A 16,424-nucleotide genomic window follows, 5' to 3' on the forward strand; every position below is an offset into this window, starting at 1 on the left:
AGTTGAATAACATGGTTTGGGATGTTCTGTGTGATACACACACACACACACACAAATCAGCAAATTTTAAAAATGTATTTGAGGAGGAAGCATGGAAATTTACGTCATGTTAATTAGCAGAGGTGATAAACATTACCATTGAAATCTACCTAATGACTTTATAGACATACACAGGCACCAAGGATCTGAGTGCAACTGATTATGACTGGTAATAATCAGATACATACAGATTAGGGACGCATGCGCCAATATCTCAGTGTTAGTAGCAAAAACAATGAGTGTTTCTGTAAGAAACAGTATGTTTTAAAATGAAATGGAGATCTTTGTTAAAGATTAAAAACTCATTCAATTTTATGTCTTACAGGGCCTATACTGAGTTCAATATTGCATAATTATATTAATTCAACAGCAAACCTAAAAATTTTATATCCACTTTTGAAAGAGCTGTGTCTTTGCTCTGGAAACTGTTATTGAGCATATTAGAGCTATAATGATGTGCCTCTTCTAAAACAAATAAAAAATAATATTTAAAAAAAGCCTTCCTTACTTCATGTTCACGTCTCAGAGATACTTTGCCACAGGGGCACTTGGAGCTCAGAGAGAGGGAGGATGCCTACGCTCACCCTGTTGGTAAACATGAGGGCCAAAGGCGGGGTCAAAGTCTCAAAACAACAACCCAGCTCTGCCTCCGCTAGCTTTGTGGCTTTGCAAGCCGGTTACTCTCTCTGTGCCTCATTTCTATAAAGGGGATATAGACGGCTCCACCTCCAGGAGCTCTGAAGATTGATGAGTCTGCACCTGGCGCCAGCAAATACCCAGCCATGGCAGCTCGCATCTTTATCATTGGAGCTGGGTGGCTCCTCGTCTCTCACCCAACCCAAGAGTCAGACACAGTGCTCAGAGTCTAAGCAGACTGCTCTCTCCCCTAAAACCTCTCACTGGTCCCCCAGGAGAAAATGCAGGAAAGGCCCTGGATGGGGTGACCCATATCTGGTGTGGCTGCTTTGGTGTCCATCATGTCTCACTTAGCCAGCCTTGGGGAGTTCAAAGCCAGCCTGGGATGCATTAGACCGTGGGGGGCGGGGTAGCTCATTGCTTAGGCCACAGCCACAAGGAACAACTTGCTACCCAGCAGGAATCAACACCTGCCCTGGTGTCCCAGATTCCACACAACACAGCAGAAGTCACCCTCCTCACAGGGGAGGGGCTGGGGGCCAAGTGCACACTCACGTCCAACCACCAGCTGGACTTCGGCAGAGGCGTCACCCAGCTCATTGACGGCTCGGCAGGTGTAGACACCAGCATCTCTCTCCTGAGCCACGGGGATCCGCAGCGTCCCAGACCTGGAGCCTTCAGGAGCCAAAATCACTTCCAGGCCCCCTGGACCAAAGGAAAAAAGGCATTGGCTGTGTCTCTTGGTTGCCATGGAGACAGGGTCTCAAGCCTCCTGACCCAGGGCTCCTATGTCTCCATGGTAAAGGAGGGAGGAGGTAGTCTTCCCCAAAATCAGGGCTCCTGAGCTCAGTTCTGTGGGAGGCCTGAGTCTTTGCTAAGGCTTTCTGCCACCCAGGGCTGAGGCTCAGCCAGACTCTGACATGACAAGCTCTGTCCCCAAGGACTCTATGCCAGGTGCCTTCCCGCCTTCCCACTGAGACTTGGAATCTGCCCTCATGGCCTGGAGGTCTGAGTGGCCACACCTCACCCATGCCTGCCTCCTTGACATCTCCAGGCACCTGACACCTATGGCCTTCCCTGATCTCAACAACCTTCTTTAAAAATTAGGTGCAGTCAATGCATAGGCACAGGATATGCTGTTCTAACCGTTTCTAAGGGTTCAACCCTGGGTATTAATCTGAGTAGTAACACACTATCTATCTCAAGACTTCTTCATTTTTTCCCACAGCTGTCCCACTAAACACTCACACATGTGCATGTACGTACACACACACACACACACACACACACACACACGCACCCACACACACAAATACACACACAAACAGCATCTGTCTCCATCAATCTGATGGCTCTGGGACCTCATATCAATGGAATGCTAATTGCTGTGTGTCTCTGAAGGCCCACCCCCTCTCTACAGTGTCCTCACAGTCCCCCCTCCATGTCATAGCAGGTGTCAGAATTCCCTTCCCTGCTCAGACTGAAGACTGTGCCACCCTAAGACCCCCTCTGACAGGTGACTCTGGGGCAAGGTGAGGAGGCCTTGGCCAAAGCACACAGGGCCACCAACACTAAGCCAAAGGCTCATTCCTTCTGGGAACCTGGACAAACTGCCCTGACAAACTACCCTATCAAGGCCACCGACCTCCCTGCCTCAAAGCCCAGGGAAGACTCATGAGACTCCAGACAGGTGCTGTTGGGGGAATCAGCCTGGCAGGTGGAGCCTCTGGAGACGCTGGCTTTCAGAATTTGTCCATGGCACTGCCCCCTGCTAGGCTGGGGAAACAGCCCAATCCGTCAGTCAAGCTCAGCTAGGCACCTGACCAGGCTTGCTGTAAACAGGTATGTACACAAGTATGTGGACTCAATCCTCACAACCCATTTACAGATAAGGAAACTGAGGCTCAGTGGTGCCAGAGCACCTATTCAAGATTCCCTAGAGGAGCGAGCCTTGACACAGGTCTGAGTGGGTGTAGACTCTCACCCTGTGCGGACTGCATGGACACCGGGCTGGGGTGGTAGAACTGGACCCAGTTGGCTCTCTCAAGAACCCGCTTCCCCACTTAGATTCCCTGCCTGGTGGTGATCTTTCTGGAAACTGGATGTCCAGTGAGACCACTCTCGGGCTTCTCTCCCCATCAAACACACCTCGATACCAGATGACCCGGGGTCGGGGAACCCCAGACGCCCTACACAGCAGCACAGCCTCTTCCCCAACGGCTGCAAGTACCACAGCGTTGACAGCGGAGATGGATGGTGGGTCTGTGAAGGCCAGAGGAGAGAATGTGGGGCTGGTCACCCTGTGGTCAAGCTTCAGCAAGAGGACTCCTCCTGTCCAAGCTGCCCCACACACCTGCTTATTTCCTGAGGGCTTTGCCCACCTTGGCCCCACTACCTGGAACACCAATCCCCTACCTGGGTGTTGTGTGTCTCCCCACCAGAATATAAGTTCCACCAGTCAGGGACCTTGTGCTCATAGAAACATCCAGGCCTCAGCATATTACAGATACTCAGAGTCCATGAGCAGGAGAGGGGAAGGGTTTGTCCGGAGACAGTGTGACCCAAGCACCTGTGTAGTAGAGAGTGACCGTCTCCTCGTCTGTGCCAACTTCATTAGTAGCCTGGCAGCTGTAGTTCCCAGCATCCTCAGGGGCTAAGCTCTGAATGACCAGAGTTCCCTGGGCATCCACGTGGATTCTAGGGTCATGCCAGAAAACATGTTGGGTCACACAGATGACATGTGGCGGCCCCACAGTCATTATTAACATATTAACGTCACTAGTCTGCCGTTTGGACACTGGCAGTTTGCTTTTAGGCTGGGCTGTGGGCGCAGCAATTTCCGTACATTGTCCTTTTCACTCACAGGGCTCAGAGAAGTGAGGTATCCTAGGTCACAGCCTGACTGGGGAAGGCAGGTCTGGGGCTCAGTTTGAGTGCCTGACTGTGGAGGCCATACTGTACTCTGCTGCTGACATGTTTCCAAGGTACCATCACTCCTGAGTCTCAGACAACCCCAGGAGGGAGACAGGCAGATGCTGTACCCCTTTATAAAACACCAAGGCTGGATTCCCCAACTCACCCGGAGCCCTTGTCCATGACTGTGAGCTCCAGATCTCTTATCCCAGCCACTCACCTGCTGTCCTCTGGCAGGGCAAGGCCCTCTCGGCTCCAGGAGATGTGAGGAGTAGGGTACCCTGAGGCTGAGCAGCTGACCCTCACCTCCACACCCTGGGAGAAGCGCTGCGACCTGGCATCGATGCTGACCTGAGGGGCCTCTGTGGATGGATGGGGAAGAGCCCATCTGACTGGCCAGGGTGCCCCATGCTGGCCCTGCCCCACCCTCAGCCATGATGGGGAAGCAGAGAAAACCTGGGCCCCAGAGCTGGGGTTTCCCACGTGTGTCCCTAAAGATGGGGAGACCGGGTGCTGCCTTGTACTCATTAGGGTCTCCCAGCCTGGGACCCTCAAGTTCTGGAGGGATGCTCTGGGGTGGACACCTCTGGAGGCCTCAGATGCCAGGCAGCTACCAGGCTGGGGATTATCATGTCTCCAATGATTTTGAGGTAAATCTCAAGGTCTACTCTTCAACTGGCCCCCAAATTAGGTTCTATTAGGGCCTTTGGGCACTTTCAGTCCACAGACCCCTGAGATGAGACCTAAGCTGAGCTCCCAGCCAGCTTCACTGGAAAGGCGCATGCAATCCTTCCATGCCAGGGAAGACATTACTAATAGATCTCTGCACTGTAGATCCCAGGTAGGGCCTGGGCATCCTGCTCAACACAAGCCAGGCATCCATCAGGAGCTGCTGGGTTAAGAAAGGCACTTGCTGACTTGTCCATTTTGTCTTCACACTTGGACTAGCGCCCCAGGGAAGAGCGTCCTGGGCAGAGGAGGCCACATGCGGCCTTGAAAGCCCTGTGTGTGTGCTTCCATCTACTTCCTCTACCATCATCCAGCCTGTCCAGAGCTGCCTGATCTGTGCCCAGGCACCTCCGACCTCTGAGTTTTCACACTGTCCCTGCCCTGGTAGGATGAATCTCCCAATAGTGAAAGCCACTAAGCTTTGGCAGGAAAGTACAGAAATTTTTTCCCTAAAGCTTCAGGGGCTTTCATAATGTCCCCGGATCAACACTTGGTACAGTGTTGTGCTAAGGACCCAGTAACAGCAAAAAGAGCCTCACCTCTCACCAGGAGCCAGGTGGATGCCCTTGTGATGCCATTGGCATTGCTGGCCACACACTGGTACCGCCCACCATCACTGGGAAGGATGCCGCTGACCTCCAGAGACAGGTCAGCCAGCTGGGTGACTCGGCCTGTCGAAGCTGGCAGGGCTCGCCAGTCCCGGACCCATGTCAGGTTGTAAGGAGCTTCGCCCAGGACTTGGCAGGACAGAATGGCAGTCTCCCCTGGGGACACCGTCATGTTGGGGCCAGGGACTAGCTGTGGTGGAGGGTCTGTGAAGACAGGAGTACAGGAAGGACTGAGGGTCTGGGGCAGGGAAGAGCTGTCCCGTCGCTGGGAACATAAGACACGTCAGCCAGCAGAGCACTCAGCCAGCATCTGCTTCCCATCTGAGGATGCCTGGTCCCCTGGGGGAGGTCACGTGTCCCCCACAGCATTCTCCCTAGGGTGCTATCACACCCTGGAGGGCTGCATGGTACAGGCATGTTCACAAGTCACAGCCAACGCACGTTCAACAAGTTCTGCCCGAATCTTCACTCCCTCCCAGCCATTCATCCCAGCCAGGATAAAGCCAGAAATTAAATTAACCAGCCAGGCAAGGGGGGAACTTGCTGGAAATGTCTATCCTAAGGTAGACATAAACCCTCAGAGGAAGCAATTGCTAAGTCAGCTTTTCTGTAGAACATAAGTGACCACCAAAGTGGCACGATCCAAGATGGCTCACACAGAAAGGGGCGGAGGTCTGGCAGGAAGAGCAGGACCAATAGGCCACATGCAAGGACAGCAGACGAAAATGTCTAAGCAATGGGGCTGGAGAGCTGGCTCAATGGTTAAGAGCACTGGCTGCTCTCGCAGAGGACCTGGGTTCGATTCCCAGCACCCACATGGTGGCTAACAACCTTCTGTGACTCCAGTTCCAGGGGATCCGACACCCTCTTCTGACCTCTGTGGGCACTGCATGACACGGGTGCACCTACACACGTAGGCAATACACTCATACACATAAAATAAAAATAATATTTTTTAAAAAAGAAAATGTCTAAGCACGCTGTGCATGCATGGGGAGCACACTCCAGCATGGCTGCCTGACACTTGGAAGGCTGGCGGAGTACTAACCGCACTTGGGAAGCAGAGGCAGAAGGATCGCTGGGAGCTCGAAACCAGCCTGGTTTGCATGGGGCAATTTCACAACAGCTACGTAGTGAAACCTTTTATGAAGAGAAGAGTTGGGCTTCCCCAGTTCCGTGCTGGGATTTTGTCTGCTTGAGTTTGCATAAGTCTTGTACTTTGACCACTGATCACTGCTGGGTGAGGTAGAGTTGATCTTTAAGGGAGAGATTCCACATAGGCTGACTAGACCCCAGTGGGTAAACTTGCACTGTGGGACATTTGGGTACACTAGCTTGACTCAATAGGTCTTAACATATATGACAGAATGCATGAAATCCAGTGGGGCAGGCTCTGGGGAGGGTGTGGATGGGGAAGGAGATAGAAAGATGATGAAGATGCTTTGTATGAAAAGCACAAAACTTCAATAAAAATATACATTTAAAAAAGAGAGAGAGGCCGGGCATGGTGGCACATGCCTTTAATCCCAGCACTTGAGAGGCAGAGGCAGGCAGATCTCTGTGAGTTCAAGGCCAGCCTGGTCTACATAGTGAGTTCCAGGACAGCTGGGGCCATAGGGAGACCCCCCCCCAAAAAAAACCAAACAAACAAAAAAGAGAGAGAGAAAGGGAGCTGGAGAGATGGCTCAGCAGGTAAGAGCACTGACTGCTAAAAAAAAACCAAACAAACAAAAAAGAGAGAAAGGGAGCTGGAGAGATGGCTCAGCAGGTAAGAGCACTGACTGCTCTTGCAGAGGACCCAGGTTCAGTTCCCAGCACCCACATGGTGGCTAACAACCATCTGTAACTCCAGTTCCAGGGGATCCAACGCCCTCTTCTGGCCTCCGTGTGCATTACACAATACAGGTGCACTAACGTACATGCAGGCAAAATATTCATACACGTAAAATAAAAATAAAGCAAATCTAAAAAAAAAGAGGAAGCAAGTGAACAGCATTGACATGACGTCCGAGGGCAGAGAAACTAGGCAAAATCAAGCAGCACTGAGGTATTTGTCACTACTGATTTTTGTAAACTCTTTTTTGTTGTTTTGTTTTTTGGTGTTTTTGAGACAGGGTTTCACTCTGTAGCCCTTGTTGGCTTGGAACTCACCATGTGGCCCAGGCTGGCCTCAAGCTTGAGTCAACCCTCTTGACTCAGCCTCCTGGCTCTCTGATTGCAAGTATGTACCACTATACTGTCTCTGACCAGGAGAACTTTGTGATATAGGGTGATCTTTATTTTAGTACTACAGATTGAAATGCTGAGGTGATGATAATTTAATGTACTTCAGCAAGAAAAAAGACAAATGTGGACAAACATCAGTATGTGCCGTCTAGGTAACAGGCAGCCAGTTCCCTCACACTGCCCTCCTTCCTGCTCATTATTTATAAAATGTTGACTTTCCCAGACACTGAGAGTACACAGAGCCTGACACAGAGCCTGACTTGCTGTTGGATGGTGGGATGGGTTGCTGAAAGTATCTGTGATCTAACTAACTCTCAGAAATATGTCAGAAAGAAGCTCATCAAGAGACCTGGGGAGATGGCTCAGTGGGTGATGTGTAAGCATCAGGATCTGAGTTCAGATCCCCAGCACCCACATAGAAGCCAGGTGCTGTGGTACATCTGTAACTCCAGCACTAGGGGGTGGATATTGGAGGCTCCCTTGTGGCTCACCTGGTGCTGACGCCAGTCCAGCTGAAATTGCCAAGCCTACCTAGGTTCGATGAGAGACCCTCTCTCAAATTTCAAAGGTGGACACACATGTATACATCACACATGATAGAAGTTCATAAAAATGTTTCAACAGTGGGATTGCGGGCAGCTTTGACGCTGTGTCACATCTTCCCGCCTTTCTGCCTAGAACCTGTGTGTCCTTGTATAGCTGAATGTGGAGTCATTAAACTGACTTTGTTAGAAGACAGCTTGGGTCCCTAGTTTTAAAAAAGCAAAGTCAGGGGCTAGAGAGATAGCTCAGTGGTTAAGAGCACTGACTGCTCTTACAGAGGACCCGGGTTCGATTCCCAGAACCCACATGGTGGCTACGAACCATCCTTCCCAGGGGAATCTGAAGCTCTCTTCTGATCTCTGCGGCATTGCACAACATGGATGCACTCACATACATGCAGGCAGTACACTCATACACATAAAATAAAAATAATAAATAAAAATGATTTTTTTAAATAGAGAGTTAAAAAAAAAAAGTAAAGTCGATCTTGTTCTAAGACTGTCTGAGTCATCTGCAATCTTCCAGAGCTCAATGGTGACATCCTGACAGGGATTAGAGGCTTTCAAAGACAAGACTGCAGGAGAACGGTGGCCCAGGAAGAACAAAGGCACAAGAGTAACACCGGGCAGGACAACTGACACCCACAGACCATTGCCAGGTGACATCCCCAGGTGGGGTCATCGGGCAGGTGGCAGCATGGATGCCATGCTCTGGGTGAGGGACTCTGTCCCCAGCCTCTGGCAGGCTGGTACCCTACCCCAAGGAGGGAGAGTGGCTGGGAGGGGAAAAGTGGGGTGCGGCACACACAGAGAAGGGGGACAGACCTGTGATGACGATCTGAGCATTGGCTCGTCCCGTGCCAGCTCTACTGACCGCCATGCACTCGTACAAGCCTTCTTCAGCCTTGGAGGCCCGTGGGATCTCCCAGCTGCTGTTTCCTGACTCCCTGAAAGAGTAGCAGGAAGTATGGTCACTCTGACTCCAGTCAGGGTCTCAAAGCCTCAGGGGTCTTAGGAACCCCAAATCCTCACTGAAGCTCAGTACAAAGAACCAGGCCAATTCTACAGCAGGTTGTGTGAACTGGGTTCTCTGAATTCTGTACTCCTAACCTAAGGGAAGGGTCTGAGAATTCCTCTTCTTCTTACCTCCACAGCTGGGCCCCCACTCATGGCCAGGAGGCCCACTCTCCCCATCCCCAACCAGGCTGACATCCACTCCCTGAGATCTGTCCAGGGCACAGGAGCGCCAGGACCAGGGACAAGTGCTGTACATCAGCCACTCACTGAAAGTGCCTCTCCTCGCCCAATCTGGATCCATCTCGCCGAAGCTGTAGCCGGAAGGGAAGGGTGCTGTACACAGAGCAGGAGACCAGTAGAGGCTGCTGCAGGTAGCCATGGATCCTGGGGGCCATGCTGACCAGAGGTGCGCCTGCATGCGAACACAGTTCTCAGCTCAACCCTGTCACCCCAGCCACACAGGAATGGGCAAGAATGAATAGAAACCAGAGTCCAGATTGGTTCCAATGCCTGGCCACATTCAGAGACCACGTCACATCTCTGAACCTCATTTTCCACATCTGTAAAATGGAGGTGGTCCTCCAAGGCTCCATGAATGCTGGGGAAGAAGGAACGGGAGCAATGGAAGAGCCCAATGACATGGGGGAGCGATGTGGAACACTGATCTCCGGGCATGATATGGCCATTGCACTGGGACTCACAGAACCGTGGGCATTGCACGACAAGGGGGGGTACAGTTACATACATACAGATAGACACACAGACAATAAAATACACATGTACTATAAATAATAAAATATTTTTAAAAAGAAAATTTCATAATGAAACCCATTATCATCTATAATAATATATGCTAATAAAAACATTTTTAAAGTACTGTGCGAAGGTTAAGAGATTATAAATTCAGGGCTGGAGAGATGCTCAGCAGTTCAGAGCACTGGCTGCTCTTGCAGAGGATGCAGGTTCAATTCCCAGCACCCACATGGCAACTAACATCTATCCATAATTCCAGTGCCAGGGGATCCAACACCCTCTTCTGGCCTCCTCCAGCACTGCTCACACACAGGTGCATTTATGTACATGTAGCAAAACACTCATACACATAAGATAAAAATAAAGAAATAGATAAATATTCCAATGGAGATGTTGATGGCTCTGAGCATGTGGTGGTATTCTGAGTTATGGTAATAAGCATCAGGGTGAGGAGCACCCACAAGCTCATCATGGCTTCTGAGGAGGCCGGTTAGCAGACTAGCTGGGAGGGACTGACTAGCCCTCTCCCACTCTGCATGGCCAGTCCCCAACAGCCTAGGACCAGCCCCAACATCTGCGGAGATGCCACCCACACAGGGTCTGGGTGGGGCTGTGCAATGGGATCTTTGTCTGGAGAGTCAGTTTCCCCCCTATTTGTTTGAAGGAACACTTTCCAATGAAAAACCGCACACAGTTGGAAGATGGCTGTGAATGTGAGATTCACACACATTTTTGAGATAAAGTGAGACTTCAAGAAACTCTCAGAGCTTGTGATGAGTCCCTAGGGCCTCCCATCAGACACCAGGCCCTCCCCACCTGACCCTCGTCTAAGGGTGACATTCTCTTTCCCTATTGGAATTGCTTCAAGGGGACTCTAAGAAATTCCCCGGCAGGGTCAGCTGCAGCCCACGGGTGCTGGCAAACACTCGGCCCATTTACTGCCTTCCTTGCACCCTGCCAGAGGGGATAGGAGCCCAGCAAGATGCTCTGAGAGTGAGACAATGCACCAGACCTCCTCAGAGCCCAATGTGGGGGTGGGGAGCACCGTCAGTGACATCACGCCCTGGGCTGCCTGCCACATCCCCAGGGAGAGGGGTGTCAGACCTTCCAGCCACATCCTCAGCTGTGTGTGCAGCCCTTACTCGCCCCCGCAGGCTGGGAGCCTCTGCCAGAAGGTTTGGTTTCTGTTGTTCTGAGCAGGAAGGGCCCAGGGACCCCAGGCCTACCACATCTCCAAACCCAGGGCCACCCTGCTCTAAGACAAATCCCCAAGGCTCTCCACTCTGAAAGGTAAGGAGCAAGAAAATATCCCAACCCATCCCTCCCCACCCCCATCTAGAGTGGAGATGGAAACCAAACCCAGAGTGGTACCCCAAGCTCCTGGCTCCATCTGAGAGAGCAGAGGGAGAGAAAACGGGTCTTAATGTCCCTGCTGGACTCTCCTGGAAGTTCCTCCTTGAGGTTATAAAGGCAGAGCAGAGAGACCCAGGAACCACCGCAGGAAGTGGAGGCCCAGAGGCTGGGAGGTGAGGTAGGGCACGGAAGGAAGGGCCCCAGCCAGATCTCCAAGTCCTGCCCCTGGGTGGGCCCCATGGTCAGCCTCTGGAGCCAGTCCTCTCCTCCACGCACTCCTGCTTGAAGTGGACAGAGGGACTGCACCTGCTGAGGTCCTACAGAGAAGTATGGTGCACCAGTGAGGTTTACCTCTGTGAGCTCCTTTAGGTTCCTCCAAGGGAGGGGGACAGTGGCAGAACAAGGGCAGTAGAGCCCAGTGAGGAGGCCAGGTGGCCCATGAGCCCTGATGCCCCTGCCAGGACCAGAGGTGGAGCTGGGAAGCCAAAGACTCCGCCCTGCTCCAGGAGCTTCCTGCCCAGAGGATGCAGGAACCAGCAAAAGTCACACAGGTGGGAGCCAGCATGGTGACACAACAGCACCAACAGCTGCTGAGTGTGAGCAGCAGTCCACACACAGCCTCTGAGCAACCAGGCGCTGCTCACATGCACATGGGCTTCCAGAGCTCTCAGAGTGACCCCAGGAAGTGGGTGGACTCTCTCTTCGTCATGACTTCTCAGAACTTCCTTGTGGGGGACTAGGGGGCCAGTCCCTCTGTCCACTTCCCTCACGTGGGGACACACACTTCAGAACTGATGCAAGTGGGCAATGGGCCAGCCACAGCAAGTGCTAGGCCTGGGACTGGCCTGTGGAAATGGCTCAAAGTGGTACCCAGAGTTCATCTTCAGTGGTTAAGTCATGACAGTGACTGAGATTGCAGAAGAGCAAATTCCCATGTCTGTTCAACACACTGCTGTGCTCACATTGCATAGTGTGACTCAGAATGAATGCTGGATGGGTGGATGGATGATGGATGGATGGATGGATGGATGATGGATGGATGGACGGATGATGGATGGATGGATGGATGATGGGTGAATGGATGGAAGGCTGGATGGTTAGATGATGAGGTAGAAGGATAAATGGATGGATGGATAGATAGGGAATTGGATGCACAGACGAATAAATTGTAAATCAATGGATAGATGGCTTGTTGGCTGGTTGAATAAGTAGGAAGGTGGATGGATAGTTGGGTGGGTGGGTGACTGGGTAGATGGACAAATGTATATAAATAATAGATGAATAGATGTAGATGGACAGGTGGGTAAATGGGTGGGTAGTTTGATGGATGGGTACATGGGTAGATAGATGGATGGGTAGCTGAATGGATGAGTAAATGGGGAGGTAAATGGATGGGTGGGTAAACAGGTGGGTAGTTTGATGGGTGGGTAGATGGATGGGTGGATAGATGGGTGGTGGGGATCTTCAAGCTGAAGGCCACATCAATTTTAGTGCACTATCTAACAGGGAACATTAGTCCATAGAAGCGTAATAAGCAAATACTTCCTAATCAAGTCTAGTCAGGGAAGGCTTCCAGAAGACATAGGATGCTGAGCCAGCCAGTCACTCACCTGGGGCCACCCCACTGTAGGAAACTCCAGAGACCCGGAGGAGGGGATTTCCCTCATGGTCTTTGCCTTTCACTTTGAGGTAGAAGCGCTCCTGCGGCACATGGAAGGGTGGCCCAGCCCACAACTGATGGGTAGATCCATTGGAGAGGGGCCGAGTAGGCAGAGTGAGGAGGGGCCGTCCAGAGCTGTGCGAGAGCTCCACGGAGTCCAGATGGCCTGGAGCCTGTAGGCCCGTAGAGTTGATCACCAGGGAGATGGGCACCCCTGGAGAGGGAGGGTGAAGGACGAGGTTCTGGGCTCTGGGACCACACTTTAGAGACCCAGCCTGCTTGACCTTCCTGCGTACCTGCTCAGTCTCCCTACCCACTGTTCTGTGCAGGCTAACAGTGGGGTGGGACTGCAAAGAAGGCCCTTGCTGCTGTCCATGGTCCTGAAACACCACCACTTTCCCCCCCCCCCAACCCTGTTCCTGCTAGCTGCACCTCTGCAGACTCAACCCTGGTGGGGTAGGGGTGGGACTGGGAAGGGCCAAGCCTCTCCCACACCCCATTAACCCTGGTGTTGGCTGTGATCAGCCCAGCTTGGGGACTCTCACCCCATCTCTCCCAGAAGACACAGAACTGGATTGGGTTTCACCATTTCCTTAGTTTATTTGAAGGCTTGGGCTAGGTCTGTCCCTTTTTGGACAGTTATTGATGTTGGTGGGGTAGGGGTGGGACTGGGAAGGGCCAAGCCTCTCCCACACCCCATTAACCCTGGTGTTGGCTGTGATCAGCCCAGCTTGGGGACTCTCACCCCATCTCTCCCAGAAGACACAGAACTGGATTGGGTTTCACCATTTCCTTAGTTTATTTGAAGGCTTGGGCTAGGTCTGTCCCTTTTTGGACAGTTATTGATGTTTTTCTCTCTCAGAGAGCATAAACTAGGTGCCTATGGGTGTGGCTGCTGTGGCCTGTGGAGTGTCTAACAGTTTTTAAAGGAATACTGAGTCCAGAAAGGGCATGGAAGGATCAATACCCCTAAGTCCTTTGGAAAGCCCCGTCTGTCCATACCAGGTGCCTGCTCCTGCTACAGCTGGCACCAGTGATGTGGAGGGGTTACTCCCTGGGGTCAGCCAGTAGTACATGGCAGCTGTTCCTTACAGTCGACTAACGGAGCAGAGTGACCTCCTCAGGTCAGCCAACAGCACGCAGTAGCTACAGTCCCGGCAGTCACTGTTCAGTTAACCACCGACTCCTCCATACCGTAATGCTCCTAGTACAGGGGCTAAATGCCAAGCATTGCTTATCATTTCTAGCTTCCTCCTCCTCCTCCTCCTCTTTCTCTTTTACTCTCTTCTTCCTCCTTGCAGTGCTGGGGATTGAGCCTGAATCTTGCAGATGTGAGGCAAGTACTCTATCACCAAGCTATAGCCTCCAATCTTATTTTTAAACTTTGCGGGGGGGGGCAGTATTTGTGCACACACACATGCCACAGTATGTGCATGGAGGTCAGAGGACAACTTGCAGAAGTCAGTTCTCTCCTTCCACCATGTGGGTCCCAGGGACTGAACTTTGGTTCAGGCTTGACAACAGGCACCTTTACCCACTGAGACATCTCACCAGCCCATTTTTTACTTTTTATTTTGAGTCAGGAGCTTGCTAAGTTACCCAGGCAAGCTTTGAGTTTATAATCCTCCTGCCTCTGCCTCTTGTGTAGCTGGGATTGTAAAACTGTGCCTTCAGGCCCTGCTTAGGATGTCTTTTCTCTCCTGCCTTTAGGAAAGGACTCAGTTTCCTGGATTTCCCTCCCCTCTTTCTGCAAAACAAAAACCAAATGAGCTCATAGCTCTTTTCTCTCTAGAAGACGCTGCTGCTGGTCTTGGCAGGAACACCAAGGACGGCTGATGAAAGCAGCAAACATCTGGAAGATGCAGACTCAGAAAATCCCTATGGGGTCAGCACATACCACTTAGAGTTACTCTTCAGTGGTCTAGAGCCATGTGACCCAGTCCAGATCTCTCCAGCCTCCTCCGAGCTAATTCTAAAGAGTCTGTGACAAAGAACCATATTTTCCAACCATAATGGGGAACGTGCTGTGACTCCCAGTGAGATTTCTCACCTGGAGTTCAGGCAGCCTGAGCCATGGTCAACCCTGGGATGAATCAGCATGCAGCCTATCGGCTTCTTACACTCCAGCCAGGAAACCCCACCTCCAACTCCCCCCACCCCATGCCACTCCAGCCTTCACCAGCCTTTGGCAGCCCCGTGACCACAGGACACTTGCTCCTTTGACGGAAGGTGACGGTCCCCTTTTTGGTAAGCCAGCAGATGGCTGGCACCTGTTCCTTCCCTGAATTAGCAGGCTGCAAACAGGAAGTCTGAGGAAGCAGGACTGTAACCAGATAGGTTTCAACAAGAAGAAAGAAGATGGGGCTGGAGAGATGGCTCGGTATTAAGAGGACTTAACAGTAAATTCCAGGTCAGCCCGAGTTACATAGTGAGACCCTGTCTCAAAAGAAAGGGAAGGAGAGGAAGCGAAAGGGTTAGGGGGATGGGAAGGGAAGAAAGGAAGAAGAAAGGCAGTATTTAAAAGTGGAGGTGCTAGACATGGAGAGATGCTTAGCAGTGAAGAGCACTGGCTGATCTGGTAGAGGACCCAGGTTCAGTTCCCAGCAGCCACATGGTGGCTAACAACTGTCCGTAACTCCAGATCCAGGGGATTTAATGCTCTCTCTGGCCTCCACAGACATTGCACGACACGGGTGCACTTACATACTTGCAGGTAAAACACTCATAGACATAAAATAAAAACAAATTAATTTTTAAAAAAACAAAGAAAAATGAAGGCAGGTGAGCTGACTAGATGGCTTGGTTGGTAAAGCAGTTGATTTGCAAGTGTGAGGACCTGAGTTCAATCCCTAGAACCCAGGTAAAAAAGCTGTGCATGGTGGAGCATGTAATCCCAGTGCTGGGGAGATGGAGATACACAGATCACTGAGGTTTACTAACAGCCAACCTAGTCTACTGGCTTAGCTCCAGGCCAGAGAGAGACTGTGGCTCAAAAAATAATTGGTGACTGGTGCCTGAGGATATAGCCTTCACACCCATGTGCACACACATGTACCCAAACATACTCGAATGCATGCATGTGCACGCATGCACGTGCACACACACACACACACACACACACACACACACAAGGTGACAATAAAAGAGATAACAGAGTCTCCTCAAGACCCCTTTCATGGCTGGAAGGATGCTCTTTAGGTAAATGTCGCTGTACCACATTAGGCTGGGCTGGACTGACAGAGAGGAAACTGGCTCAGAGGTTTCCACTCTTGTGACCTGAGACAATGGCCGAGCTTCACCTCTGGGGGGTCCATTCCACCATCCACATGGCTCACACAACCAGGACCTCCCAGAGCCAACATCATCCTCAGGATCAAGGGCAGGTACCTTGCAAGGGCCACTCGATGGTATGGTTGAGGTCCAGAGACGGCTGAGTGGAGAAGCCAGCTCGGAAGTTGATGTTGCTGATGCCAGTGATTCTCACTGAGTGGCGGCCGCTGCTGTACACCTAGCACAGGTCCCACCCACGTCATCAGAGCATCAAACCCCAGGACCCCAGGCCCAGTCCAGAAAGCTACTGGCCACACAACTACAGCTAAGTTCTCTCACCTTCATAGTCACAGGGACAATTTACTTACTCCCCAAGCGAAGGCACGGAAGCCCAGCTTCCCACTGCCCTGCTCTGGATGCTGCTCTGCCCTTCTGCCCTCTCTGAGTTCCTGCGGGTCCTGCCTGGCCCCCGCCTGTCCACCTCCTTGCTGCACACTTTTCCCACTGGCATCATAGCTCTAGCCTCAAAGATGCTCAGATCTGGGAAGGCAGGTGACCAGTGCAGCCCCTTCACCTGCAGCAGCTACCATGATGCCTGGTACCTGGTAGGTGCTCAGCAAGTGTCCAATTACAGGTATTCTCACTGCCCCGAAACAGTAACAGCTCTATGCCAAGATG

At 51.7% G+C, this 16,424-nt stretch overlaps 1 protein-coding gene across 1 annotated transcript in view; it reads right to left on the reverse strand.

Moving 5' to 3' along the window:
* The window catches only part of Hmcn2 (hemicentin 2), a 173,908-nt gene that overhangs the window by 123,800 nt on the left and 33,684 nt on the right, over positions 1–16,424 (reverse strand). The window contains exons 7-15 of the mRNA XM_017796457.1: positions 15,864–15,984; positions 12,427–12,690; positions 8,978–9,122; positions 8,519–8,640; positions 4,857–5,129; positions 3,809–3,950; positions 3,245–3,372; positions 2,824–2,937; positions 1,231–1,380 (exon numbers count right to left, since the gene is read on the reverse strand). Of these exons, the coding sequence (XP_017651946.1) occupies positions 1,231–1,380; positions 2,824–2,937; positions 3,245–3,372; positions 3,809–3,950; positions 4,857–5,129; positions 8,519–8,640; positions 8,978–9,122; positions 12,427–12,690; positions 15,864–15,984 (1,459 nt within the window). The remainder of the gene's footprint in view (positions 1–1,230; positions 1,381–2,823; positions 2,938–3,244; positions 3,373–3,808; positions 3,951–4,856; positions 5,130–8,518; positions 8,641–8,977; positions 9,123–12,426; positions 12,691–15,863; positions 15,985–16,424) is intronic.

Source organism: Nannospalax galili, unplaced genomic scaffold (assembly GCF_000622305.1).
Source record: "Nannospalax galili isolate Female #2095 unplaced genomic scaffold, S.galili_v1.0 scaffold290, whole genome shotgun sequence".
Lineage (NCBI taxonomy): Eukaryota > Metazoa > Chordata > Mammalia > Rodentia > Spalacidae > Nannospalax > Nannospalax galili.